The following is a 27,693-nucleotide window of genomic DNA, read 5'->3' as shown; positions in this document are numbered from 1 at the left end:
TAATCTAACCTACGCTGGGGAGCAGCTACCTAATCTAACCTATACTGGGGAGCAGCTACCTAATCTAACCTATACTGGGGGGCACCTACCTAATCTAACCTATACTGGGGGACAGCTACCCATCTAACCTATACTGGGGGGAACCTACCTATCTAACCTATGCTGGGGGCAACTATTCTGGCTACCTATATTAGAGGCACCCACCTAGCTAACCTTTACTGGGGCACCTACCTAACTAACTTATACCGGGGGCGCCTGCCTATCTAACCTATACTGGGGGCAACTATACTGGCTACCTATACTGGAGGCACCTACCTGGCTAACCTATAGCGGGGGCAACTATACTGGCTCACCTATGCCTCGCTACCTATTCTTGGCTACCTATACTGGGGGGACCTATACTAAGTGCAACTAGACCTGGCTAACCTATACTGCGGGCACCCATACCTTGCTTGGGAAGGGGGGGGGGGCGTAATTTGTACACACTCGCCCTGGGTGCATTTTAGCCTAGAAACTGCACTGGATACAGTTGATTATCTCATAAATGTATTTCCACTTCAGATTTGCATTTAAAACTTGATGGGCCTTCATCTTACTAATCAAATACTAATGTGCTCAGCTAGCTGAAATGTTGATGCAACACTAAGGGCTCTTTCACACCAAAAATCACGCAATAGAAAATTCTAACGCCTTTTGCATTTCACGTATTGCAATTTTCACTATGTTGGCCTCAATCAAAACACTGGAAAAATGCAGCAGAACTAAGATTGTATTTTTTAGAAAATCAGAATGCATTCCCACAATTCCAATTGTAACTTTACTGTACTTGCATTTGGAAAATCGCAAGTCTTCTCAAAAACAAAATGAAATGCAGCCGATGTGGAAGGGCCCTAATAGTTCAACTAGTGATGAATTCTAAAGCTTGAAAAAGTTTTCTGAATTTGTTAATGAAGTTATCATAATCCTTATCATTCTTAAAGTTTTGTTCATGGGATACCTAGATTCATTATGTATGCAACCCCCTTCTGTGATTTACAGAGAAATGAAAACATCTTAGCACATTTGTGTATAAACAACTCCCAGTGCAAGTCACATGCTATCTACATTTATACAGCTTGTGCGATCATTTGTGAATGTATTGTCTGACAGTTTGTATCCAGGCAGTGACAATTAATGCACATTAAGGGGGCCACACACCATACATTTTTTTTTAAATATCTGTTCAATTCAAGAATAACAATCAATTTTTCTGACTGATTTCACATTTCAAAAATGTGACCACACACATAAATTCAGTTTTTTCTCTATTATGATAAAAATGGTTGGAAACTCTGAGGAAATTGCTTGGGTGTATATATTCATAAATTGACAATCTACCACACACCATTACATTTTCCAAAAAATTGATAAGAAAAAATCCACCAATCCCATTCGACTTTTATCGAATAATATTGAGAAATCCGATCGGATTTCGTGCTTGAATTAAAAAAAAAAAAAAAAGGTTTTGATTTTTTGGGAAATCCAACCTTTTTTTATAGAATTGCTGTAAAATTGGATAATTTTATTGTATCGTGTGTTGTATCGTATTGTACCTTTAGACTCAACTAAGTGGCATGTGTAGTCCTAGAAAGTGGGGAGAGGAGAGGCAGGGGCATCCAGGTACAGGTCCAGTAAGTGGATTAAAATATCTGGTCCAGCTCATTGCTTGTCACCTGAATTAAAGAGACTCAGAGATGAATAAGCACAATAGATATATACATACCTGGGGCTTCCTCCAGCCTCATCCGCACGGATCGCTCCCACACCGACATCCTCAGCCTTCTGGATCACCACTACCGGGTCCGGTAACTTCGCCAATCAGGGTCAGTCGACGCAAGACCAGTGCGCTCCTTCCATACTGCGCAGGTGCATGTGTAAGGCAGGCGCTGGAGAGACGGAGGGAGTCACTGCGCATGTGTAAAAGTGGTCACGACTGGCCGAAGTTATGAGACCCGGTCCCGGCGATGGAGAAGGCTGAGGACGTTGGTGTGGGAGCGATCCATGCGGATGGGGCTGGAGGAAGCCCCAGGTATGTATAGATCTATTATGATTATTCATCTCTGAGTCTCTTTAAAGGGATACTGTAGGGGGGTCAGGGGAAAATGAGTTGAAGTTACCCAGGGCTTCTAATGGTCCCCCACAGACATCCTGTGCCCGCGCAGCCACTCACTGATGCTCCGGCCCTGCCTCCGGTTCACTTCTGGAATTTCAGACTTTAAAGTCTGAAAACCACTGCGCCTGCGTTGCCGTGTCCTCGCTCCCGCTGAAGGCACCTGGAGCGTTCTGCGCAGGCCCAGTATGGTCTGCGCCTGCACCGTGTGCTCCTAGTGACATTAGGGGAAGCGAGGACACAGCAACGCAGGCGCAGTGGTTTTCAGACTTTAAAGTCTGAAATTCCAGAAGTGAACCGGAGACGGGGCCGGAGCATCGGTGAGTGGCTGCCCGGGCACAGGACTTCTGCAGGGGACAATAAGAAGCCCCGGGTAACTTCAACTCATTTTCCCCGACCCCCCTACAGTATCCCTTTAAGGTTAGTGCAGAAGAAGTGGCGCGCCTCTGACATCAGACAGGGAGCCAAAGTGACAAGTGATTGTTTATCAATCATCTTTTTATTGAAAACAAAGAGAAGCATACATAATAAAGCATCATATAAAATATAAGCTCCATTGAAACAGTGAACAGGATGAATATCTTCACATAGAAAGCAAACTATACAGGGGATGTGTATCTTGGTAATAACTCAGTAGTATCAATAATAGGGAAATATATGAATTATACAGTCTACCCTGTATGGCTAATAGGTTCAATAATCAATGCACAAATATGAATATAGATTTGAAACTTATAGTAAAACAGCACATCAATAATACAAGAAAAACAAAAACAAACATACAGACAAAACAAACGCATACAAGGCCGAAGGGTTAGACTTTTAAGGAGAACCTGCAGAACCTGGAAAGTCATATTGAGCTAAGTTGAGTTTAAACAGTCAGAAGCTTGATGTCTGTAAGTGTCCCTCTACAATGACCTCAACACTTTACCCTCAGTAGTCACATGCCACTCAAGATTGGGGACTTAAAGGTGGCAGAATGAAGAAGATATATTTTATGAAAAATAATTATAGTGATCTTGTTTTGCCATTCAGCTTTGCCTTGCCATTCAGCATGTCGTGCTATTTCAGCTTTACATATTAGACATTAACTGTACATATCTTTCAAAGAAATGAAAACTCTAATAGTTACAAAGATGTGCCACACTACCAATGAATCTGAATAGTGGGTAGAGTGCCTACAAATGTCTTCTTACTATTCAGACATTAATCCAAAGGAAGGAACGTTCCTGATTGTTCTAAAGTGTTGTGGTTGTCAACAGGGTGAATCTGGAAGACCAGGTCTGAATGGAATGAAAGGAGATCAGGGTGTACCGGGCGTCCCAGGATTTCCAGGTATTATTAGTGGGGCTCCAGATGGACCATCCTAGAGTATGCAAAGTTCACATATCATCATGGAAATATTTAGCCTAGACTAGGCCTGACACAATGGACAAAGCCAAGCAAGTGAACAGCAGAGCTTAATTTGAACAATACTGTATATAAGCCTTATTATATGGTGGAATGTGATATTTTAATCCTCTTTTAGATCTTCATTTTAGTGTTATTTATACCAGTCCTCTGTTAGAGGCAGACAATGGCGAGTGCTGAGTTACATTGCGCCAGCCTCACTTGTTCACAACTGACTATAGTTGACAGTGCTGTCAGATGTACATTGCATTCAGTGTCTAGACTATTAATACACTGGTATAAGGCAGATGAAAAGCAACTGTAATCATGTCATGTTTTGTGTCTGTGTCAGGTATGAAAGGGCCCAGTGGTCCTCCTGGTTTGGCTGGCTTTAAAGGTGACCCAGGCGGCCCAGGTCTTCCAGGTGAGAACCTTTATGCTGCATAGTTATATTCAGTCACTGTCCACTGTTATACAAATAGTCTTTGCCACAAGTACACTACAATTCATATTTTGTTTTTCTGATTAACAGGTTTACCAGGAGCACCCGGTCCCAAAGGTGAGATTAGAACCGTACCAGGACCCCCAGGTCAACCAGGACGTCCAGGAAACAACGGACCTCCTGGACCACCAGGATCCCCTGGATCACCAGGTAATATGGTCAGATGTTTTAACTTATTCACCCACTATTCACCTACTTCACTATTCACCTACTAGTCATAGTGTTTTCATGACTTAAAGTTACTGTGTAGTAGGTCACTGCTCTCTAGCAGGTAGGCTATACAGTAGACAGCTTTACTACCATCACAGTAAGGATTTTGCTGAGCCCCAGTAAGTCACTACAGACGGTTGAAAATTTGACTATGTATTTGACTGTGTTCTGCTCTCCCCCTCCCCATGTGACATCTGCCTGGCCACAGCACTAATCCAGAGAGAGGGCAATGATGTCTACAGGGGGAAGAAGGAGTGTAACTAGGAAGGGGCATGGCAAGGGGTAGGCAGATGTGTGGGGGGAGTGGACGTGGCTGAGTTTTTGAACCAGGAAGTCCTTAGCAAAACGCATGCACTCTTTAGATAGAATAGCCAGTGCTGCAAAAGCGGTAAGCTGTATACTAAACAGTTTTTCTGACTGATGTAGTTACCCACTTCAGGAGCACTTTAAGGATATCTGAAAAACTCAAATGTCCTTCAGGCATATCACAATTCAATCAACTCAAATTGAATCTTGCCATACATATGCGATAATGGTGGGGGTGATTCAGCGCCCTATGGCAAAAGACACAGGAGGCAGAAAACGGGAGCCCAGTAGTGCAATATGTTAAAAATCACAGTATAAGTAAGTAAATGAAAGCACTACTCACAAAGGAAGGTTGCTGGGGGCAACCAACCACAGGAAGCAGGTGGAGACAATAAACCCGACTCCACTCGGGGTGGTCCTAGCCAGGACCGGAAGGATGGTCGCTCTCTTAATAGAAAAAAGGTTGGAACAACCACTGTGGGGACTCCACTGGTGGTATGTCACCTCCCCTCGAACAGAGTCTGTTCGAGGGTATACTTAGCACAACGGAGGAAAGAGGCGCCCTGGTATGATAAAAGCGTCTTACCTCAATGACGAAATCTCTGTAAATTATTACAAAAGATTTTTATTATCACAGGCAACGCGTTTCGCGGGTCTCAGCCCTCTTCATCAGGCCAATGACAGTACCTACAATAGCAACAAGAAGTCCTTAATATAACCATGCATTGGAAATCATATCAATACAATCATACAGTGGGTTGCAAAAGTATTCAGCCCCTTGAAGTTTTCCACATTTTGTCACATTACTGCCACAAACATGCATCCATTTTATTGGAATTCCACCTGAAAGACCATTACAAAGTGGTGTACATGTGAGAAGTGGATCGAAAATCATACATCATTCCAAACATTTTTTACAAAAAAATAACTGGAAAGTGGGGTGTGCGTAATTATTTGGCCCCCTGAGTAAATACTTTGTAGAACCACCTTTTGCTGCAATTACAGCTGCCAGTCTTTTAGGGTATGTCTGTACCAGCTTTACACATCGAGAGACTGAAATCCTTGCCCATTCTTCTTTGCAAAACAGCTCCAGCTCAGTCAGAATAGATGGACAGCATTTGTGAACAGCAGTTTTCAGATCTTGCCACAGATTCTCGATTGGATTTAGATCTGGACTTTGACTGGGCCATTCTAACACATAGATATGTTTTGTTTTAAACCATTCCATTGTTGCCTTGGCTTTATGTTTAGGGTCATTGGCCTCAATTCACTAAGATCATGCTGGAGATAATAAGGCAAGAGAAAACTTACCTCCACACAGTGAGAGAGTTATCTTATCTCTTCATTCCTTAAGTTACCTCCTCTGTTGTTATTTTACCTCCTCTGTAGTTAATTTACCCTCTCTGTAGTTAATTTACCTCCTCTGTAGTTATTTTCACACGCCTGTCTTTAACTCTGGAGTTATTTTAAGGATTAGAGAGTTAACTTAAAGACAGAAGAGGTAACTTTAGGTTTGCCTGAGGTAAAATGTTTCCTGAATACTACATGCCTTATCACCATGGTAACAACTCTAGAAGAGTTATTAAAGACAGGAGATAAGCTTAGTGAATTGAGGCCATTGTCTTGCTGGAAGGTGAACCTCCGCCCCAGTCTCAAGTCTTTTGCAGTCTCCAAGAGGTTTTCTTCCAAGTTTGCCCTGTATTTGGCTCCATCCATCTTCCCATCAACTCTGACCAGCTTCCCTGTCCCTGCTGAAGAGATACACCCCCCGAGCATGATGCTGCCACCACCATATTTGACAGTGGGGATGGTGTGTTCTGAGTGATGTGTAGTGTTAGTTTTCCGCCACACATAGCGTTTTGCATTTTGGCCAAAAAGTTCAATTTTGGTCTCATCTGACCAGAGCACCTTCTTCTACATGGTTGCTGTGTCCCCCACATGGCTTGTGGCAAACTGCAAACGGGACTTCTTATGCTTTCTTCTTGCCACTCTTCCATAAAGGCCAACTTTGTACACTGCATTACTAATAGTTGTCCTATGGACAAAGTCTCCCACCTGAGCTGTAGATCTCTGCAGCTCGTCCAGAGTCACCATGGGCCTCTTGACTGCATTTCTGATCAGCGCTCTCCTTGTTCGGCCTGTGAATTTAGGTGGATGACCTTGTCTTGGTAGGTTTACAGTTGTGCCATACTCTTTCCATTTCTGAATGATCACTTGAACAGTGCTCCGTGGGATGTTCAAAGCTTTGGAAATCTTTTTGTAGCCTAAGCCTGCTTTAAATTTCTCAATAACTTGATCCCTGACCTGTCTTGTGTGCTCTTTGGACTTCACGGTGTTGTTGCTCCCAATATTCTCTTAGACAACCTCTGAGGCCCTCACAGAGCAGCTGTATTTGTACTGACATTAGATTACACACAGGTGCACTCTATTTAGTCATTAGCACTCGTCAGGCAATGTCTATAGGCAACTGACTGCACTCAGATCAAAGGAGGCCGAATAATTATGCACACACCACTTTGCAGTTATTTATTTGTAAAAAATGTTTGGAATCATGTAAGATTTTCGTTCTACTTCTCATGTGTACACCACTTTGTGTTGGAATTCCATGTGGAATTCCAATAAAATTGATTCATGTTTGTGGCAGTAATATGACAAAATGTGGAAAACTACTTTTGCAACCCACTGTATATATATATATATATATATATATATATATATACACACACACACATCTCATAGCAGCGTTAGCTAATCTTTAAAAATAGACTGGTCACTAATATGATAGTTTCCTCCGTTGTTGCCTTGCCATACATATGTTCGGTATAGATACACATGCAGTTCAAATAAATTCAAAATTCTAATAATTTGTATGTACATTTATAATAAGCTTGATGAAGCTTAACACAGACAGCTGAGATGTTTTCTCTAGGGGGAGGAAACCCAGTACTTGTTTTTATTAGATGGTATATATGTAGTGATAAGTTGATCTTTTATGATTTTTTTAAGGTCCTTTGGGGCCTCCCGGAGATTCTGGCAGAGATGGACTTCCAGGGTTTGAGGGGCAGGCAGGACGTAAAGGTGATAAAGGTCCGCCAGGACAACCAGGTGAGTTCTGGCTTCCACTATGATTGTTAATGTTCATTACGGATGTATCATTTTTTGACAGTATTGAGACTCTAACTAAATGTATAATTATAATTTAGGTTAAGTTCGTAGTTACAATAATATTTCTGTGCTTTTCAGTGTCCAGTGATTTTTTTTCCTTCAATTGAATTTCTGAATAAAGGAAATAGACAGACTAGAGTATCTATATTATATTCTGTGGCATTTGTTAAGTGGGTCAGTTTTACTGGTTAACTGGTTACCAGAAAAATGGAGAGTAGAAATAAGCTTTGTTACAATAACAGTTTTATATCCATGTAAAATGAACACAAATATTTAAAGCTTATTCAAATGACTAGTTACTAAATGAGGACAATTCTTAGCATTGTTCTGCTATTTAGACCTGGGAAGTTCAAAATTCTACGGCTTTCTCAGACTTTGCTCATGGTCATTTGACCATTTCTTTTAAATGTCTTACTTCTCTCAAGATGTTCATAAGAATCTTGAATTAATCAGTTGAAGTAAAAAAGATCTTGGTCAATGTTACAAAGGTGCATGGGAAAGGGCAGGGAGATTTGAAGTTAGACTAGATAGATAGATAGATACATAGATACATAGATACATAGATAGATAGATAGATTTTTTTTGTAAGCTCATAAATAAAAAGTTGTTGCAACTTACATGTCTTGAGTTTATGTATATATCTTATTTATTCAGGGTCAAGAGGAAATCAAGGTCCTCCGGGTCCAGACGGCTTGCAAGGTCCTCCTGGTTCACCTGGCTTAGGATCAGTAGCTCACGGATTCCTCATTACCCGCCACAGTCAGGCTACAGATTCACCAGATTGTCCGCTTGGTACCTCCAGGATCTATGATGGATATTCTCTTCTGTACGTACAAGGAAATGAAAGAGCACATGGTCAAGACTTGGGTAAGGATCTTCATTGAATCTAAATGCACAGGCTGGTGGTGGTGTGCAATTAGTTGTACAGGAAATGAAGTAAGAATTTCAGCAACTCAATTGCTTGTGTTCCTCTGTATGTATTTTATTTAAATGTGGACAGAGGATGTTTTTCTGAAGTATGCTTGAATTGCTTGTTTCTGCTTCTTGACTTTGGCCTGTTTGTACAGGTAGTCCCCAGTTAACTAACGAGATAGGGACCGTAGGTTCGTTCTTAACCAGAATCTGTTCTTAAGTCGGAACATTGTGCCATCTCTGTCCCTTGTACCTCCTCTGTGCCCCCCTGTGCCTCCAGTGTCCCCTCTGTATCACCTCTGCCCTTTGTACCTATTTATATAAGTTTTTCTTTGATTTTTTAACCACTTTACCACTGAGGGGGTTTACCCCCTGACCACCAAAGCAATTTTCACCTTTCAGCGCTCCTTCCATCCATTCGTCTATAACTTTATCATTACTTATCACAATAAAACGATCTATATCTTGTTTTTTCCACCACTAATTAGGCTTTCTTTAGGTGGGACATTATGCCAAGAATTATTTTATTCTAAATGTGTTTTAATGGGAAAATAGGAAAAATCTGGGAAAAAATTAATTATTTTTCAGTTTTCGGCCTTTATAGTTTTTAATTAATGCATGCTACTGTAATTAAAACCCATGAAATGTATTTGCCCTTTTGTCCCGGTTATAAAACTGTTATAAAATTGTCCCTATCACAATGTTTGGCGCCAATATTTTATTTGGAAATAAAGGTGCATTTTTTTCAGTTTTGCGTCCATCCCTAATTACAAGCCCATAGTTTATAAAGTAACAGTGTTGTACCCTCCTGACATAAATATTTAAAAAGTTCAGTCCCTAAGGTAACTATTTATGTATTTTTTTTTTATTGTACATTTTTTTATTTTTTTTTAATTACAAAAAAAAAAAAATTGGGAGTGTGGGAGGTAATGAGTTAATTTTTTGTGTAAAAGTAATTTATTTGTATGTGAAAAATGTGTAGGGTGTAGTTTTACTATTTGGCCACAAGATGGCCACAGTAACTTTTTGTTTTAATGCGACCTCCAAGCGTCCTTCCGGAAGCTTGGAGGAAGTACTTGGAGGCTGGGTAAGATCACAATGATTGCGCTGCCCATCGGAGAGCAGCGGATCATTGCGGGGCTTAGATCAACGAACGGGGATGGATTTTCCCGTTCATTGATCTCCGGGCGAGCGGGCGACGGCGTGTTTACTAGCAGCGGGCGGCGTGTTTACGAGCGGGAGCGCGGACAGCGGTGGGAGTGCGCAAAGTACGGATTTCTCCGTCCCTGGGGGTTAAAGGATGGAAAAAGGGACAGAGAAATTCGTACGGGCGGGGGGAAAGTGGTTAATATCGATTTTCTCAAAAACTACAAGTCCAATTTGAAATTTTTTTTTTGACTTGTTCCCATGGAAACAGAGAATCCATGCCATTCATATCGGCGGGTCGTTTGTAAGTAGGGCGTTCGTAAGTCGGGAACTACCTGTACATATATTACCATTGACTTCTTACTTGTGTAATATCACTGCAGTCTCTTATCTCAGCTTCTCTACAACAGCTGCAGTAAAATTTGGCTGAAAAAAATGTTCAATGTATATAGTTGTTACAGAGGGAGTATATTGTTTTCTTTACAAAACTAGAGTTACACTTGAAGCTATGCAGAAGACTTAAAAATAAGACTATTTAACTGAAAATTCTATATTTAACATGCTTTGTTAGTAATATTTCTGCCATCATAGCTCGATAATGTTCATATACTGATTCAATATGTTTTGTTTTTGTTAGGGACTGCTGGCAGCTGTCTGAGACGTTTCAGCACAATGCCTTTTATGTTTTGCAATATCAATAACGTCTGCAATTTTGCCTCAAGAAATGATTATTCCTACTGGCTCTCTACACCGCAGCCAATGCCAGCAAATATGGAGCCACTAAGAGGAAGAGAAATTCAGCCATTTATAAGCCGGTGAGCTTTGATCATTGTATACTTTTGTTTCTAGAATTTTTAGGAAAAATGTTAAAATTAGGAGTGTTAGCTCTAAATTGTTTTAACTATGGGAGCTGCTAAAAGTTCTAATGTCAGTTTACTGACTTTCTGCTGTGTTGTTGTTATCATTCTAAATCATTAAAAAATGTCCTCTCTTTCAAGCTCTTTTTGAGGTTTAAAAACGAAATAGAGCAATAAATGACTAGAGTTGATTTTGTATGCACCAAACAGAGGTGCATCTATGATGTGGCAGAGCATAGCATGTGCCAGGGTGCTGTCCTCTAGGGGGCGCAGATTGCTTGCAACTACACCATAGAGGAGCTGTCGCCTCAGAACCTTGTGTGTCACTGCATGTGGCTCTGCCTCCCCCTTCCTCCTTGTACTAGGGACAAAGCATGGTCTCCTTCCAGCCAATTAGCAGTAGCCTTAGCAGTCATCTGATGCCTGCTACCCAGTGCTGAGTCTAAAGAGGGAAGATTGAAAACCTATGGCCAGAGGCATGACAAAACCACAGGCTCTGCTGTCTGACACTGGACTTAATGATAGAGGAGTAGACAAGAAGCCCACAGCTAGAGAAACCAATTCTATCCTCAGTGTGAACAATTGGCCACTTATCAATCTTTTAATCTAATTAATAATCTCCCTCTGGGTGCTAGTGGTGCCGCTGAATAGTATAATACAGGCACATGGCCACGTGTGTCCGTCGAGAAGGACACCGACTTATGCACTTGGCCCGAGGTGGAAGCCATCTGTTGAAGCCAGCTCTCAGAAAGCTGAACTCGTCACAGGAACGCAGACTACATGAGTTTGTTACAAATCTTAATAGCATCTACATATCAAAGACATCTCTGGAGTAAAATACGTCTGACAGTGGTTAGTATTCACTATTTTCTTGCGTGTGGTTAGTCTCTGAATCCCGTCAGCCACAGTGCAGTTACAGTCTCTGCAAATGGCAGCAGCCATAACGGCTATGTTCAATCCGTCTCATACACAGTAAAATGGTATTCATTTTTATTTTACAATAGTTTTAGGGTCAGAGTCTTGCTGGAGCTGGGGTTACATTGGTTGGTCAAAGTGTACTTATTTTGTATTTTACAGGGGAGGTTAAGCTGATTCCTGCTACGTGTAACAAGCTGTATCACACACTGGCAGGACAGACAGAGATCAGAGAGATTGCTTTGTTTTTATTATATACATACCTAGAATATCACGCGTAGAATCACTCATAACTAGTCCATGTGACATTTCCAGACTGTGTGTTATGGCTATTATGAAGAAAAAAACCATGTGTGGTCAATTATGTAAACAAAACCATAGCCAAGAAATGGTTCATTCAGTCTGGGAAAAATGTTGGCACTTAGTTGTGTTGGCTCCAGAATTGTATGCTGGAAAACTCCCCTTTGCTTCCGGATTCACATCCAGCATATTGCTTTATTTTAGTCACCTTTGTCAGCATATGGGCAAACCATTGGTGCATATAAATTGTTTGGCTTACAATCCAGTCATGCTGTTTCTGTTTGTAACCAGCAGACTAAGCTCTCAAAACCCAGCCTAGCTAGGCTGCATAGAAGCAATTCTGTAATATAAAAACAAGTACAATTAATAGTTTGAAAATATACTATTAAATCTCGCAGTTCCATTGATGGTGTACCAAGCTAACAGGTAGAATTGCTGAAGCTAGGTGTTGCGTCTGACAAGCCATTTAGGCTCTGATTTTCTATGATTTAAAGCGGTTTTAAACTCTGACAAAATATTCAATAAAAATGTGTTGTTCTACTTTCTATAACCCATACAATTATCATATTAGCTTTTGTGCACAAGTAGTATTATTAATTTAGAAATTATAAGTTCCCAAAGTTCAGTTTATTTACTTTGAAAGCTGCTGGTGCTTTTTAATCATAACTGTTGTATTTCTATTGTAAATGCACCCAGTAATGATTTCTGAGCAGTGTTTCAGTTGAGGACTCATTAGCAGAAGTTTCTGCACAGTCAGAAAATGTTTACTTAATTGTATCAAATGAGCAATGTAAACACAAGATAAGGTTATCACCAGTTTGGGGCTGCCCCTGCAGGAGAAAAAGTCAGTCCTGTGATTTAACCCTTTGAATGCTTTTTTACTAAAAATAAAAAATAGTGTTATATGCTGTAAATAACCTTTTAGAGCAAAGTAGAAATGCTGGGTTTCATTCCACTTTAAGAGGAGTGAGGGCCTGGGTGATCCAGCAAACCTGGACTAAATGGATTCTTTAAAAACTGTCTGCTGCTAGTTGGCAAATGTTTGCTACCCTCACTGGTGTCATATCAGATCATAGGGAAGATTGCTAAAAAGATAGTATAATACCACTCATGCAGTTATAGTCTTGTGCAGCACCTGCAGGAAAAACTGTGTGAGAAATCCAGCATTACAAAGATCCATTACAGAAACATTGCATCTGTGTAGAACTTGGCTGTAAAAGCACTTGCTCTAACTTTAGCCTGCATAGTGTATAATATACTATTGAAGCCCTATGGTTGTTCAAGTGTGGGCCAGGACACCATCTGTTGGAGTTTATATATTCTACCTTTGTGTTCATGGGTCTGGGCACTTCACTTTCCTCCAGCATCCCAAAAGCATACAGGTAATTTAGTTGATTTTCCCCAACTATGAATTTGACTAGTAGTTAGGGCCAGTGCGCACAAAAAAGCGCTAGCATAATGGCAAACACTTTTTGAAGTTATTTTTAAGGCAATTCTAGGCATGTTTGGAGCGATTTTCTAAGCATGCCTAGCGTTTTTTTTGGAGCGTTTTGGTGTAGCGCTTATATTTTGTTACAGCAGAGCTGTAACTGAACAGCTTCTGTAACAAAAAATGCTCTGATGTAGCGTTTTTCAGAGCGATTTTCCACTTTCCTATACTTAACACTAAGGCTGAATCGCCTCAGAAATCAGCAAAAATGCTGCGGTACTCGAGTTTGCGTTTGGGGAAAAAAACGAATCGCTCTGGTGGGCACCATCCCTTTGAAATACATTATTAGCCAAGCGCTTTTCAAAGCGCAAGTGTTGTTTTTTTTTTTAAAGCGCTCAGAACTGCTCTTGTTGTGCACCAGCCCTTTGATTGTATGTAGAGTGTGAGCTTCTCTGAGGGACAGTTAGTGACTAGGCTATATATACTCTATAAAGTGCTGCAGAAGATGTACTGTATAAATATACTATAGTCTACATAAAGAAACACTACCTTTCTGTGTGGCAATTTTTTTTCCGCAAAAAAAGCCATCTTTTTTTGTACTACCTATACATTTGCATTTAGTAGAAAATGTTGTCAATACTTACATTTGTCATGAACTGCTAGACTTATTAACTTGGTGCTATAGTCTTAAATTCAGTTCCGATGAACATGCAAGCTTTATGAAATTCCAGTTGTGTGGTTGCTTGTGTAATTGTAGTAGGAATTATGGGATTATAGACCCAGGAATTATAAGGACTTTTTCACCATTGCTTGTGAAGTGTCATACAGTATGCTAGCTAATACTACAGTATATCCACAAAGAGCATACATGTGCACAAATGCGGTCGCAGTCTACTTTTTTGTTTATAAGATTCAAAGCAGAATTTCAGGCAATGAAACTACCTGTCTGGTGGGTGAATAGAGTATATTCACTTTGGCCTGGTACTCTGAATGCTAGCAGGCCCTTCAATGCCTGTGTCCCACATTGATGACAATTCATGACTTCCCTGCAACATCAGTGTAGAGATAGTGGTTACAGTTTCTGTGTCCGGATACAATGTGGACCAAAAGCCCTAAAAAACACATTTATCTTAAAATCACAAATGTCACATTTACCTAATTGTTTTCCTTTTTATAGGTGTACTGTTTGTGAAGCTCCTGCCATGGTAATTGCCATTCACAGTCAAACTATTCAAATTCCGCCATGTCCGCAAGGATGGTCCTCCCTTTGGATTGGCTACTCGTTTATGATGGTATGCTTTACATATGTTTCCTTACTGTTTCTGTTACTGTTAGTGTCATGGCCATGTTATATAGGAAGCTTTTGTGCTAAATGTTCAAATCACTTTTATAATCTTATAATAAATACTAGACCTAAGGCCTGTTACAATAACGGGCGGTAGGCCTCTCCCCTCACAAACCCCCCCTCCACCTCCCACCCCTGTCGCTGCCACATCGCACACATGCATACAGCCACGACACGTACCCGTGACACACACACACACCCGCCCCCTTGGCCCCGTCCTGATGCCCCAAGGTCCGCCAAACACACGGACACAGGAAAAAAGGAGGACCCAGGAACACAGAGATTATTATAGAAGATTCTTATAAAGAAAGGCTGTCCATAATGCATTAAACAAGAACTCCATCAACTGGCTAATATCTAATAAGTATGTATCATATGAACATTTCATAAATACTTGAGTTGCTTTAGTGTCATTAAAGTCTCAGAAAATAGTTATTTGTATGAGCGGTATCAGTGTAGCCATCTCTGGGCAATATCAACAGATTTAAACTAGCCATACAAGACTTGGTGTGGCCAAAAGAGAGATCCCTTTCAGATCAGAATCTAATCAGAATGGGGTCAATCTGATCAAATCCTTTCACACACTCCACATAGACTTTTAATAGATTTCATATTAAATCTAAACACCTATTGAACTGCAGTGTTGCACAGTGCAATACTATGGGCCGTCAATCTCCCACTGCTCCTGACCCGCCACTGATCGATCAATATCTTCCATGGACTATAATCGACTAATTCGGCTACAATTGAAAATCAATCTAGTGATTGATTGTGCTGTCATGTTGGGGCATTGATTTCTAGCAGATTTAATCAAATGAACAAATCTGCCAAAAATCGATGGAAAAATCGAAATGTCTATGGGCACCCTTAATCAGTGGGATTTACTCAACCTAACAGACCTTTTAACCTAGTCTTACCTAACCAAATGTAAGCCTACAACCTCAGATAGTAATATATTGTCATCTATGGACTTTCAGGGCTAGCATCATCTGATACAAACATCACAATTATTAAAGATGGACCATAACACTTATACAATGAAGAAACTTTAAGTTATTGGTGGTTATTTTCTCCCACAGGCACTATTCAGGGAGCTTCCTCGCTGGTCCTTCACTTTTTCTTACCAAAGCTTTCCTCTTAAATTGTGTTGTGGGCATCATAGATAAAAGGGGCTTGTGGTACACATGTCAAAATCAGATATATAAGTAAATATAAACATGGTACATTCAAAGGATAATGTGGTAAGTGGGTGACATATGATAAAAGCCATGGAATCTGGTTAATAACTATGAGTTATGGCCCCTCTCCACCAGAAAAATATTGATGGGGCCCCAAACCTTCACATCCCCGTCCATGTGGTGAACCTCTAAACCAGGAGGAAAAATGGCTGACCTACATATGCTTGGCTGCTTCCGTTATTTGAATTTAGTTCTATCTTAAAATGGACCTAAAGATACAACTTGTAAAGGCTTCTAATGCTGGGCATACACGGCTCGATTTTGCCACTCGATTCTATCTTCCACTCTTTTTTTTATCTTTTTCCATTGTCCTCAATGCAGAATCGAGCGGGAAAAAGATCGGGCGGGAGTTCCGAGGTGTTGGAAATTATCTGCCGAGCCATCTAAATGACTCAGAATCGAGCCATGTATTCCCAGCATTAGAGATTGTGCTATAGAAGGTATCTCTCAGAGCAGTTGTGTCCTGTGGCACTGAGCCAATCAAATAGAGGAGGGGTGAAGAGAGAAGGAATGTATTGTCAACTACAGTATTCACAGTGACAGACTTGCTATGGCGCATACCAGAGCTGCCACAGTGCCTCCCTCCTGCTTAATAGTGGCTGGATAGTGAGCTGGTTAAGGTCTGTGCTCCTGACACAGGAGACAGGGTTTGAACCTTGGCTCTTCCTGACACCGCGGTTGTCCTGAACCCAATGCACGACAATGGAACAGTTTCCATTGTGTGCGGAGGGATCCAGCTGCATCCGCCTGCCATCCTCTCCATACACTTCCCAATGCGGAAGTGACGCGGCCAGCAGCGGAAGCAATATGATGTGGCTAGGTAGCCGCACTCACATCAGTTCTTAATGGAAATGAGCCCTAAGCCAACACCTATTCAGTGAGGAGACCTTGGGCAAGACCCTCTAACACTTCTACTGCCTATAGAGTGCACCCTAGTGGCTGCAGCTCTGGCGCTTTGAGTCTACCAGGAGAAAAGCACATTATAAATGTTCTGTCTCTTGTAATATAATAATCACCGGATTCAGCAATCGGTAAAAAATAGTGGGGAAATGGTCATAGTACCGGTCATCTTCTGTTTGCTGCACAACATGTTAGAGTACAACATGTTAGAGTTATGAAATGAGACACATTATACAAGTGACTGAGTGGAAACAAAAGTGGCTAGACATGATTTATAAAATGAAAAACAATGGTGCACAAGCCAGCCTGGGGCCCCGGGAACTCTTACTGCCCAGGGCCCCAGAACCAGCATCTAACACCATGTGTGAGCGCAGTCAAGCCCTGGAGCTGCCACCCCCAAGAGCCTGTCCCCAACTGCTCTGAAACTTACCAAACACACAAAGGGAAATACTCACTCCCAAACAGTCCTCTGCTGCTTTATAAAGCCTGCAGGCTGCTTATAAGCCAATAAGAAGTGCACACACACGTTACACCTAGTCTGCAGTGATTAATCAAGCAGAAGCTGAGCAGGTCAGCCAATTGTTTGTTTTTAATTTTATTGTAGATTCCCATGCAGTTTAGTTAGGAGGGGGGCAGATGAGAGGGAATATCCTGCACGCTGGTGCCCCCTGCTGGTCATATAGCCATTGTCTATATGCAACTGAAGCCCTCTCCAACGATTGGCTGACCTGCTCAGCTTCTGCTTGATTAATCACTGCAGACTAGGTGTAACGTGTGTGTGCACTTCTTATTGGCTTATAAGCAGCCTGCAGGCTTTATAAAGCAGCAGAGGACTGTTTGGGAGTGAGTATTTCCCTTTGTGTGTTTGGTATGATTTATAAAATGTACCACATCCTGTGATCAGGGGCTAAATACAGCTCCAGGCACAACTGTTAGGGCCCGTTTCCACTTGTGCGGTGCGAATCACCGCGGTAAAAATTTGCATGCGGATGCGAATTTCGCATGCGGGTGTATGCGAATTTTCGTGCGAATTTGCATGAAAATTCGCATGAATGACGCTGTATGCGAATTTAACCATGGCAGTGCCGATGTGCATTTCCATTGATTTCCATGCGAATTCGCATGAAAATTTGCATACCAAAGCCGCAGGCGATTTCCCTATTAAATACATTAGCGGCGATTCGCATGCATTTCACACGCAGACGAATTCTGAGGGCTCTGCCGTGCAGAAAAATCCTGTACAGAAAAACGCTCAGGAAAACTGACAAGTGGAAACAGGCCCACTTGTATTGGCTGTGCGAATCTACATGCAGGAAACGCATGCAGATTCGCGATAGTGGAAACGGGCCCTCATACTGCAGTGCAGAAAGTTCCACTGTAATAAAATGCATGTCATATTTTTAGACAGCACTGGCCAGTGTATCTCTGGTGTAAACGTGATTCATCATCTTAGCTTTGCTCTTGCATTTTGGCTGCATTCCACACCACAGTAGAATGACTATGTGAAAAGAGCCCACGCTTCAGGTCACACAGATACTTTGATAACACTGAAGTAATGATTCTTCATTCCCTTTTACCAGCATACGAGCGCAGGTGCAGAAGGTTCAGGACAAGCTTTAGCATCTCCAGGATCGTGCTTAGAGGAATTCCGCTCTGCTCCTTTCATTGAATGTCATGGCCGGGGAACTTGCAATTACTATGCCAATTCTTATAGTTTCTGGCTGGCCACTGTGGACGTGGCTGAAATGTTCAGGTATGTCCGCTCCTTAAAACTATCCGAGCCTACTGAGGATGTATGTTTGTTCCTTCATACACTTTAATCTATCCTGAGTGCTTACATTTGACTATACACTAATTAAAATCATGGCCAGTTTCCATCCAATGCTCCCCCCTTGCACACGGTTGCCCGATTCCTGTACCATTCTGTCCCCATTTACAATGTCGAAGGGCAGATTTTATAACGGTAATATCTCTTATGGGTATGAAAATCAGCAAGAAAAAAAATGTAGCTACTTAAGCACCACATTTCAAATCTTTGTTTGTCCCACTATGTAATAAAAATTGTCCCTGCCTGTTTCCCACCTCCTCAGAACTGTCTGCAATATCCCACTTTGACAGAGGGCTCTGCAATCCATTCATCAGTGCCCTGCTTCATGTCTGCAGTTATTATGCTGACTTCTAGGGGGAGTAGCAGGGTACAGCTGACTGTACTGTGACAGTCTCCCTGGAATGTGTTTACAGATTACAGGGAGGCCAGGACAGTGCAGTTGCAGATGCCACCCCTGTTACAGGATCCCTAGGAACTAGCAAACTGCCGAGTGAAACTCGAGAGACCCACACATCACCAATGTATGCAAATAGGAACTGAAGGGCAGGCACAGTAATGACACTACATAAAATGCTGTCTGTATTGCATATCTAACTATGGTGTTTGTGTGAGGATAATCAGAGGAGGAATGAACCATGCTGAAAGTGGATGGAGCTTTCCGATAACGACCGCCTCTGCATGTGTACAGCAGCCCCAGCCAGGCAACGCACCTTGTGCATGTGTATGAGGCTTTAGAGCTGGTCCACACTTGCGCTTTTTCAGTGCTTTGCTGATTGCCTTCGATCAGCAAAGCGCTGCTACTAATGTATCCCTATGGACACATTCACACTCTATCATTTACAAATTTTGATCAATTGCATAAATAGATTGTTCTTGTCATCTCATATACTTTATTATTATTTAAAAAGACACTGAAGCGGAAAAAAAAATTATGATATAATGATTTGTATGTGTAGTACAGCTCAGAAATAAAACATTAGGAGCAGAGACTTAAAGAGAACCCGAGGCGGGGTTCTTACAACGCATTCCCCATACAGAGGCTGGGTCTGCCTATAGAGCCCAGCCTCTGTTGCTATTTAGCTTCCCACAAAGCCCCCCCTGCACGCTGTGAGACCCCATTAATCACAGCCACGCTGTGCGGGCTATGTTTACCTCACTAATGTCAGTTTCCGCTCTCCCCCGCCTCCTGAATCGCTCCGGTCCCTGCCCGCGTCCCTTCCCTCCAATCAGCGGGGAGGGAAGGGACGTGGGCGGGGACCGGAGCGATTCAGGAGGCGGGGAGAGCGAAGACTGACATTAGAGAGATAAACACAGCCCACTGCGACACACTGTCGACAGCGCGGCTGTGTTTTATGGGGTCTCACAGCGTGCAGGGGGGGGCTTTGGAGGAAGCTAAATAGCAACAGAGGCTGGGCTCTATAGGCAGACCCAGCCTCTGTGTGCAGATTGAGTTGTAAGAACCCTGCCTCGGGTTCTCTTTAAGTCTAATGTTGCTTCCAGTACAGGAAGAGTTAAGAGACTCCGAAGATAACAACTATGCATAAAAGCCATTGAGCTCTACCACTTGCAGAGAGCTCTGAGTTCTGAAGGTTGTTATCTGAGTTGTCAGTCAAGGATTTTCTTATTATCTGCCAGAGGACAGGTCAATAGTTCACAGCCTGCTCTGTAAAAACATTTAGAATACTAAGTGTTGTGTAAACTACACATATTAGAAAATGATGCAATGTTATAAAAAACACTATATAACTAAAAATAAAAATATGAGAATATATTCTTTGCTACTAATCTTCTAGTAATTATCTGTACTGCACAACCAATTATATCATTTTTTATTTTATTTTTTCGCTTCAGTGTCTCCTTAACTAAGGGTTGAAAATCTAGGTTATAGGGTTGGTCATATTTAGCATCACATCACGCAGAGAAATGATGACCTAATGCACTTTTACTGCTGTCAGGAGCATTTGCACAGCCACACAGATATTTTATGGCCTCTAATTAATTATCAGGAAAACTGCTACTTGAGTCTAACTTCCTAATTGCATAAATATAGTTATTTTAGCCTGATGTGCATTTTGTTATCAAATGGGTGCTTCTTCCGTGGCCTTGATTACTAGTGGAGTATTACATGTGGCAATCTGTGCCTCCTGATTTATATGACAATTGTAAATGCTTTCTCAGATAGAAGAAGTCAATAACACACTGTATTATGTTAGTAAGGAGATGGGTTGGAAAACGAAAGGATCCCTTTATGCATAAAACTGGGCAGGTACCGGAGAAGCCACAAGGCATGCAGCCATCCGGTGAAAGTAACAGCTGTACACTTACACTTTTACCTCTGGATTTTCACCACAAGTATATATTTGACGTCATATATTCATTTTATGTTTTAATACACAGAAGTGCCATTATAGGGGAGGGTGTTGCGTCTGGTAGTGATACTGTTATTTGAGCATGGGAGCAGAGTATGAAGAATAGCATTTCTATTGGTTCTGGTACCTGCTCTTCGTTGTTTCCTTATCCTAACTGATCCCCTTAACAATAAATCCCTTCCATAATGCCGAACCTCCACCCAGTTCCTGACCGACACCTAACCCTAACCTCCCCCGCTACTTGACATCTAACGCCAACTATCCTATCATTAAACACTTTGGGATGCCTCACCTTAACTTTTTGACCTTAACAAGTAAATTTGACCTCATCCCACTCTGTGCCCTAACCCTCCTAATCTACACCTACCCCTTTCTGCTAACCCTAATACATTGTACCATCTTCAGTGGGTGCTGGCTTTGGCTCAGGAGCCCAAGCCAAGCAACCTCAGCCGGAAAGTGCCTCTCCCCTTCATAAAGCATAGCTATATATAGCTGAAGCTTGGTGCCAAAGCCAAGCACCTGCTGAAGATCTTTAGAAATGACACGCAGATTTACTGCTTCACTCCGCGAGACAGCTGGCAGAACTATACAGCTTCAACACGTTTGTTGATTTGGATGCAAATGGGCATTACATAATTTATAAAGAGTTTCTTGTATTCTAAGTTTATGTTATCAAACCTCTTACTGTATAGTGAACACGAATACCTTTCAATGGTTGTATATTCAGTGCAATTATATGTTCCCCATATTTATCCCCCTCATTACTCGTCATCCCTGACCTGCAGTGTCAAGGATTCAATCTATGTCTTCCTTTTATAAGGGCAGTTTTGACATCATTTCTCTGGGCGATGGGCAGATAGACTGCAGACACTGACAAAGTATAAATACTGTATATTTGTGTGTCTGTCTTTGTTTTGCGTTAGAACTTTTAGTAAAGACAGCGCATAACTTTGTGTTTATCCCACAACAGCTGAAAGATGACCATAAACATATATACATATTTTTCATTCTGCTTGACAAAGCATGAGCGATTGTCAGTATACAAAGGATTGTAATCAGGGCAGCTTACCTCCTGGGTGAAGCAGACCAGTGGGTAGTATACACATTTTTAATTGAGTCAAACAATGCACCTTGTGGGCAAGCAAACTTCACCAAGTATAGTGCCTGTAATAAACCATGCAGACACACTATAATCGTACACACAAACACACACACACACTGATATATTTCAGTTCTGACAGAATCCTGTCAGGATTTTTTTTTACATTACAGAGTATCAGTGAGATTTGGTACACTAAAGGGATTCCATGGCATTTGTTACACTACAGAAAATCACTGAGACTTGGTATACAACAGGGATTCCATGGCATTTGTAACACTAATATCACTGAGATTATACTCCACATGGATTCAGTGAGATTTATTACAGTATAGACAATCAGTGAGATTTGTTACTTTACAAAGAATTTGTGAAATATGTTACACAAAACAAGGGGCAGGAAAAAATTCAGCTCATACAGCTAACCAGCTCAGGAATTTGTTACCATTTAAAGGGACATCAACAGGTAGTGCAAGAATGGTGACCTCATTATCATAACAGTAGTGTGGCATGCCCTATAAGGATACTTTACAGGAACGGCTGACAGGAGCACACTTTAGTGCTTGTCAGCCACCCCTGTTTCTGTGCAGGGCGCTTGCAGCACCAGCCCTGGATGCTGCGTTTTTTTACTGCCCGCTAACTGCACCATGTGTCAACCGTTGACACGCTTATGGTTATGAAAGCTCCCATTCAGTTGCATTATTTTGAAACTATTCTCTTCCTTATGTGCATTTATAATTGATAGAATAACAGGCATTTATCTGTTTTTTTTATAAGTACACTTATCATTTGAAGCAGTGTTTCCCAGACTTAGCTCAGTATTGCTGTTGCAGTGCCTGGATACCACCTGGCCTATAAGAAAGAACTACTTGTGCCGCATACCTGCTGCAATGTACAGAGACATCATAAAGCTTGTAGAATGCAAGCTTTTGTGCAGATGAGTCACACCACTGATACCTGCCCCACAGCTTGGAAAACAAGCCTGTACTGGAGGGGAAAATAGAACCACTGTAGTTTCCTTAAACCGACAACTGAAGTACCCCATAGAAGACATCCGGGTGTTTAGAGCATTAGATTTCACCTTTAGCTGGCTATTGGGCTCTTACTTTTCTCTAAGGGGAGATGAGAAACTTATATTAAGTCACCAGAGTTTATAACTATCTTCAAGCATTTATTTATCAGTTAGTCCTGACATTCTATTTTAAGCATAGTGTTGCTTAGCAGATAAATGTTCAGGTTTGTCATTGTATCATTGTAGCGATAGTCATGCAGAGTAGAAAACCCTCTGATGTGTTTTCAATAGCAATAACCTCTCCATAATCTGAATGTCAGTAACCTTAGAAACATACATAAAAAGCCTTAACGTCACTTTTTCAGGTGTCCTTGTAGTATTCTTTAGAGAGTGTGGCAAACATGCTTGCCCATCAGTTGTTCCATTTATTACTATTGTCACAGTGTTCTGCTATTGACAGTTCTATTTGCAAGACACACAAGGTAGATTCACAGGACAAGGACCAGTCCCAAAAACATACCAATAAATGTATTGGTTCATGGAGATCCGTGTAGACATTAGACTGTTTGGGACATTAGAATGACTTTGGTAGGTATTAGATTGCTGGCATTTTTGAGGGACAGTTAACGGGATATGACTATGGACTGTAAATTGCTGCAGAAGATGTCAGCACTGTATAAAACACATTTACTAAAGTGCAAAGAAATATGGTTCTACAAGGGAGCATTTGCCTAGAGCAGTGTCTCTCAAAATTATTTCATCATGTACCCTTTTATAAAAGACGCTGAGGTTGCCACAGAAAAAGGTGGTAACATTACACAACGCGCGGCAATGTTACCAGCCTGTACTGAACTTAGTAACATTTGTTGCGGCATAGCAACATGCAAAAACAGTGTACGCATGGTACGGAGGTAGTGTAGCGAGCACTACTGCTGTGCCACGCATACACTGTTTATGCGTGTTGCTAGGGTAACGCTCTTGCGCTATCAGTACAATGCATGTTACTAGGTTCAGTACAGGCTGGTAACATTGACGTGCGGTGTGCAATGTTACCACTCTTTTCTGCATCAACCCCAATGTTTGCAGAGTAACCCTCTATTTTGATTTTGAATAATATCATCTCAAGTACCTCCTAAAACACACATATATACAGTGGGTTGCAAAAGTATTCGGCCCCTTTGAAGTTTTCCACATTTTGTCATATTACTGCCACAAACATGAATCAATTTTATTGGAATTCCACATGAAAGACCAACACAAAGTGGTGTACACAGGAGAAGTGGAACGAAAATCATACATGATTCCAAACATTTTTTACAAATAAATAACTGCAAAGTGGTGTGTGCATAATTATTCGGCCCCCTTTGATCTGAGTGCAGTTAGTTGCCTATAGACATTGCCTGACGAGTGCTAATGACTAAATAGAGTGCACCTGTGTGTAATCTAATGTCAGTACAAATACAGCTGCTCTGTGAGGGCCTCAGAGGTGATCTAAGAGAATATTGGGAGCAACAACACCGTGAAGTCCAAAGAACACACAAGACAGGTCAGGGATCAAGTTATTGAGAACTGTAAAGCAGGCTTAGGCTACAAAAAGATTTCCAAAGCCTTGAACATACTATGGAGCACTGTTCAAGCGATCATTCAGAAATGGAAGGAGTATGGCACAACTGTAAACCTACCAAGACAAGGCCATCCACCTAAACTCACAGGCCGAACAAGGAGAGCGCTGATCAGAAATTCAGTCAAGAGGCCCATGGTGACTCTGGACGAGCTGCAGAGATCTACAGCTCAGGTGGGAGACTCTTTCCATAGGACAACTATTAGTCATGCACTGTACAAAGTTGGCCTTTATGGAAGAGTGGCAAGAAGAAAGGCATTGTTAACAGAAAGCATAAGAAGTCCTGTTTGCAGTTTGCCACAAGCCATATGGGGGACACAGCAACCATGTGGAAGAAGGTGCTCTGGTCAGATGAGACCAAAATTGAACTTTTTGGCCAAAATGCAAAACGCTATGTGTGGCGGAAAACTAACACTGCACATCACTCTGAACACACCATCCCGCTGTCAAATATGGTGGTGGCAGCATCATGCTCAGGGGGTTCATCTCTTCAGCAGGGACAGGGAAGCTGGTCAGAGTTGATGGGAAGATGGATGGAGCCAAATACAGGGCAAACTTGGAAGAAAACCTCTTGGAGACTGCAAAAGACTTGAGACTGGGGCGGATGTTCACCTTCCAGCAGGACAATGACCCTAAACATAAAGCCAGGGCAACAATGGAATGGTTTAAAACAAAACATATCTATGTGTTAGAATGGCCCAGTCAAAGTCCAGATCTAAATCCAATCGAAAATCTGTGGCAAGATCTGAAAACTGCTGTTCACAAACGCTGTCCATCTAATCTGACTGAGCTGGAGCTGTTTTGCAAAGAAGAATGGGCAAGGATTTCAGTCTCTAAAAGTGCAAAGTTGGTAGAGACATACCCTAAAAGACTGGCAGCTGTAATTGCAGCAAAAGGTGGTTCTACAAAGTATTGACTCAGGGGGCCGAATAATTACGCACACCCCACTTTGCAGTTATTTATTTGTAAAAAAAAGTTTGGAATGATGTATGAGTTCCGATCCACTTCTCACATGTACACCACTTTGTATTGGTCTTTCACGTGGAATTCCAATAAAATTGATGCATGTTTGTGGCAGTAATGTGACAAAATGTGGAAAACTTCAAGGGGGCCGAATACTTTTGCAACCCACTGTGTATGTATATATACAGTATATATATATTTGGTAGGGGTACTCAATATTTGTGTATAAATGGTTTTCCAACATTCCTTTATTCTTAATTAATTAAGCGCCTCTGTCAACAGAGGCGCTAAACGTGCTGTTGCCGAATTTCTGTTTGTCCCCACTTTATTGCCTCATGAAGCGGGCTGTGCCTGCGAAACGCGTTGCATCCCTGGGGTACCTTTAAATAAATGTGTTTATACTAATACAGACAGTCTTCGTGTCTGCTTTCCAGAGGTAAGTCCACCGCTTCCTCCCAGCAAATTTTAAAGTTTTATTAATTTTTATCCTGCTTGCGCCTCTGTTCCTTTTCTACAATAATGTAACTTGGATTTATCTTAGTTTCAAGACTGTAGGTCAGTTTTATCAGGTGGAATCTACATGCATGCTTTTCTAATACGCTTTTTTTTTTCCCATTACCAGTAAACCTCAGTCTGAAACACTTAAAGCCGGCGACCTGAGAACGCGCGTCAGCCGATGCCAAGTATGTATGAAGAGGACGTAACGTTTTGGAGAACTGGCTACCTGTGGAAGAAAGCTTAGGTCTGAATTGTCCACTGTGACAATGGTGCTACTGTGTAGATAAAGTAAGAACCAGATACTGTTTTAAACACATTCAAATGTACCTCACCAAAGTGCCATATTGAGGATCATCTGGTGCATTGCAATGAACGGACTGAGAAAACGATGATCCTCTGCCAAGAAAGAAACCCGAGTTTTCACAAAGGGTCACATGAAGTTTTTTTCCCAGCACCAAAATGGCACTTTTTTTTTTAATCAGCGATACGAAGAAACGCACTGAGTATGTTTAAATAACAAGGCTGCAGTTTTGGAAAACAATTTCTTTTTTATGGTGCTACTAACCCTTCCATATCCCGGGTTTCAGAATATAAAAATGCTAAGCTTATTTCTCTTTGTAAGTAATGAAATGTGTATATTGTGTAAAACACTTTTTTTTTTTTTTTTTTTTTTTTTAGTTTATCGGTGAAATAATTGAGGAGAATACAAATATAAAATTATGTTTTCACTATGTAACAAATGTGTACAAGCAATCACCGTAATAATACAGCAGTATTTTAAAGATTCCAGTTTTGTAACTCGAGAATGCTACTGATTTTATATCTGGCATTACCCCCCCTTGGTCAATTGGATTTTTTGCAATGTGTGATAAGTATGTCTGTAGCCATTTCGATTTTATTGTTTATACCGTGGCCGTGCAATCTGTTTTATTTGAGTATTTTTTTTAACATTTTGTTTTTGTACACTGAACACATGATACGACTGGCCATACGTTTCTAACATTTCAATAAAACACACACACACACATCACAAGCACACACACACACACATACAGACCTATACATACCACAAACAAGCACATACGCCATACACATCACAAACACACATACTCACAAGCACACACACATAATACTCATCACAAACACACATACTCACAAGCACACACACACACACATACAGACCTATACATACCACAAACAAGCACATACGCCATACACATCACAAACACAAACGCACACACACATAATACTCATCACAAACACACATACTCACAAGCACACACACAAACCTGCCACAAACAAGCACGCACACATCATACAGATACACACCACAAACACACACACCATCCATACTTAATATGTTAGTCTACCTGGCAGAAGCAGCCCCGTCAGGAATCACTTAAGTATTGTCACCCCTGAAAAGTGTTGTCATTATACCGGTAATTACAATCTAGCGTGAATGAAATATTAAAGCGATATTGGCTATAACAGTAATTTATCTCTGGTCTTCTTCAGAGAATGAATCTTATGCATTCATTTG

At 41.3% G+C, this 27,693-nt stretch overlaps 1 protein-coding gene across 2 annotated transcripts in view; it reads left to right on the top strand.

Moving 5' to 3' along the window:
* Positions 1-27,400, top strand: part of COL4A5 (collagen type IV alpha 5 chain) — a 296,097-nt gene extending 268,697 nt beyond the window's left edge. For both annotated transcript variants that reach the window (XM_068251138.1, XM_068251139.1), the window contains exons 43-51: positions 3,412-3,484; positions 3,891-3,962; positions 4,071-4,190; positions 7,563-7,661; positions 8,376-8,588; positions 10,417-10,594; positions 14,458-14,572; positions 18,344-18,516; positions 26,278-27,400. In XM_068251138.1, the coding sequence (XP_068107239.1) occupies positions 3,412-3,484; positions 3,891-3,962; positions 4,071-4,190; positions 7,563-7,661; positions 8,376-8,588; positions 10,417-10,594; positions 14,458-14,572; positions 18,344-18,516; positions 26,278-26,359 (1,125 nt within the window). In that variant the 3' untranslated portion in view covers positions 26,360-27,400. The remainder of the gene's footprint in view (positions 1-3,411; positions 3,485-3,890; positions 3,963-4,070; positions 4,191-7,562; positions 7,662-8,375; positions 8,589-10,416; positions 10,595-14,457; positions 14,573-18,343; positions 18,517-26,277) is intronic.
* Positions 27,401-27,693: the final 293 nt, after the last annotated feature.

The sequence above is a fragment of the Hyperolius riggenbachi genome, chromosome 8, assembly GCF_040937935.1.
Source record: "Hyperolius riggenbachi isolate aHypRig1 chromosome 8, aHypRig1.pri, whole genome shotgun sequence".
NCBI classification, from domain to species: domain Eukaryota; kingdom Metazoa; phylum Chordata; class Amphibia; order Anura; family Hyperoliidae; genus Hyperolius; species Hyperolius riggenbachi.
The sequence above is the reverse complement of the archived record's forward strand: the minus strand, read 5'-3'. Positions and strand labels throughout refer to the sequence as shown.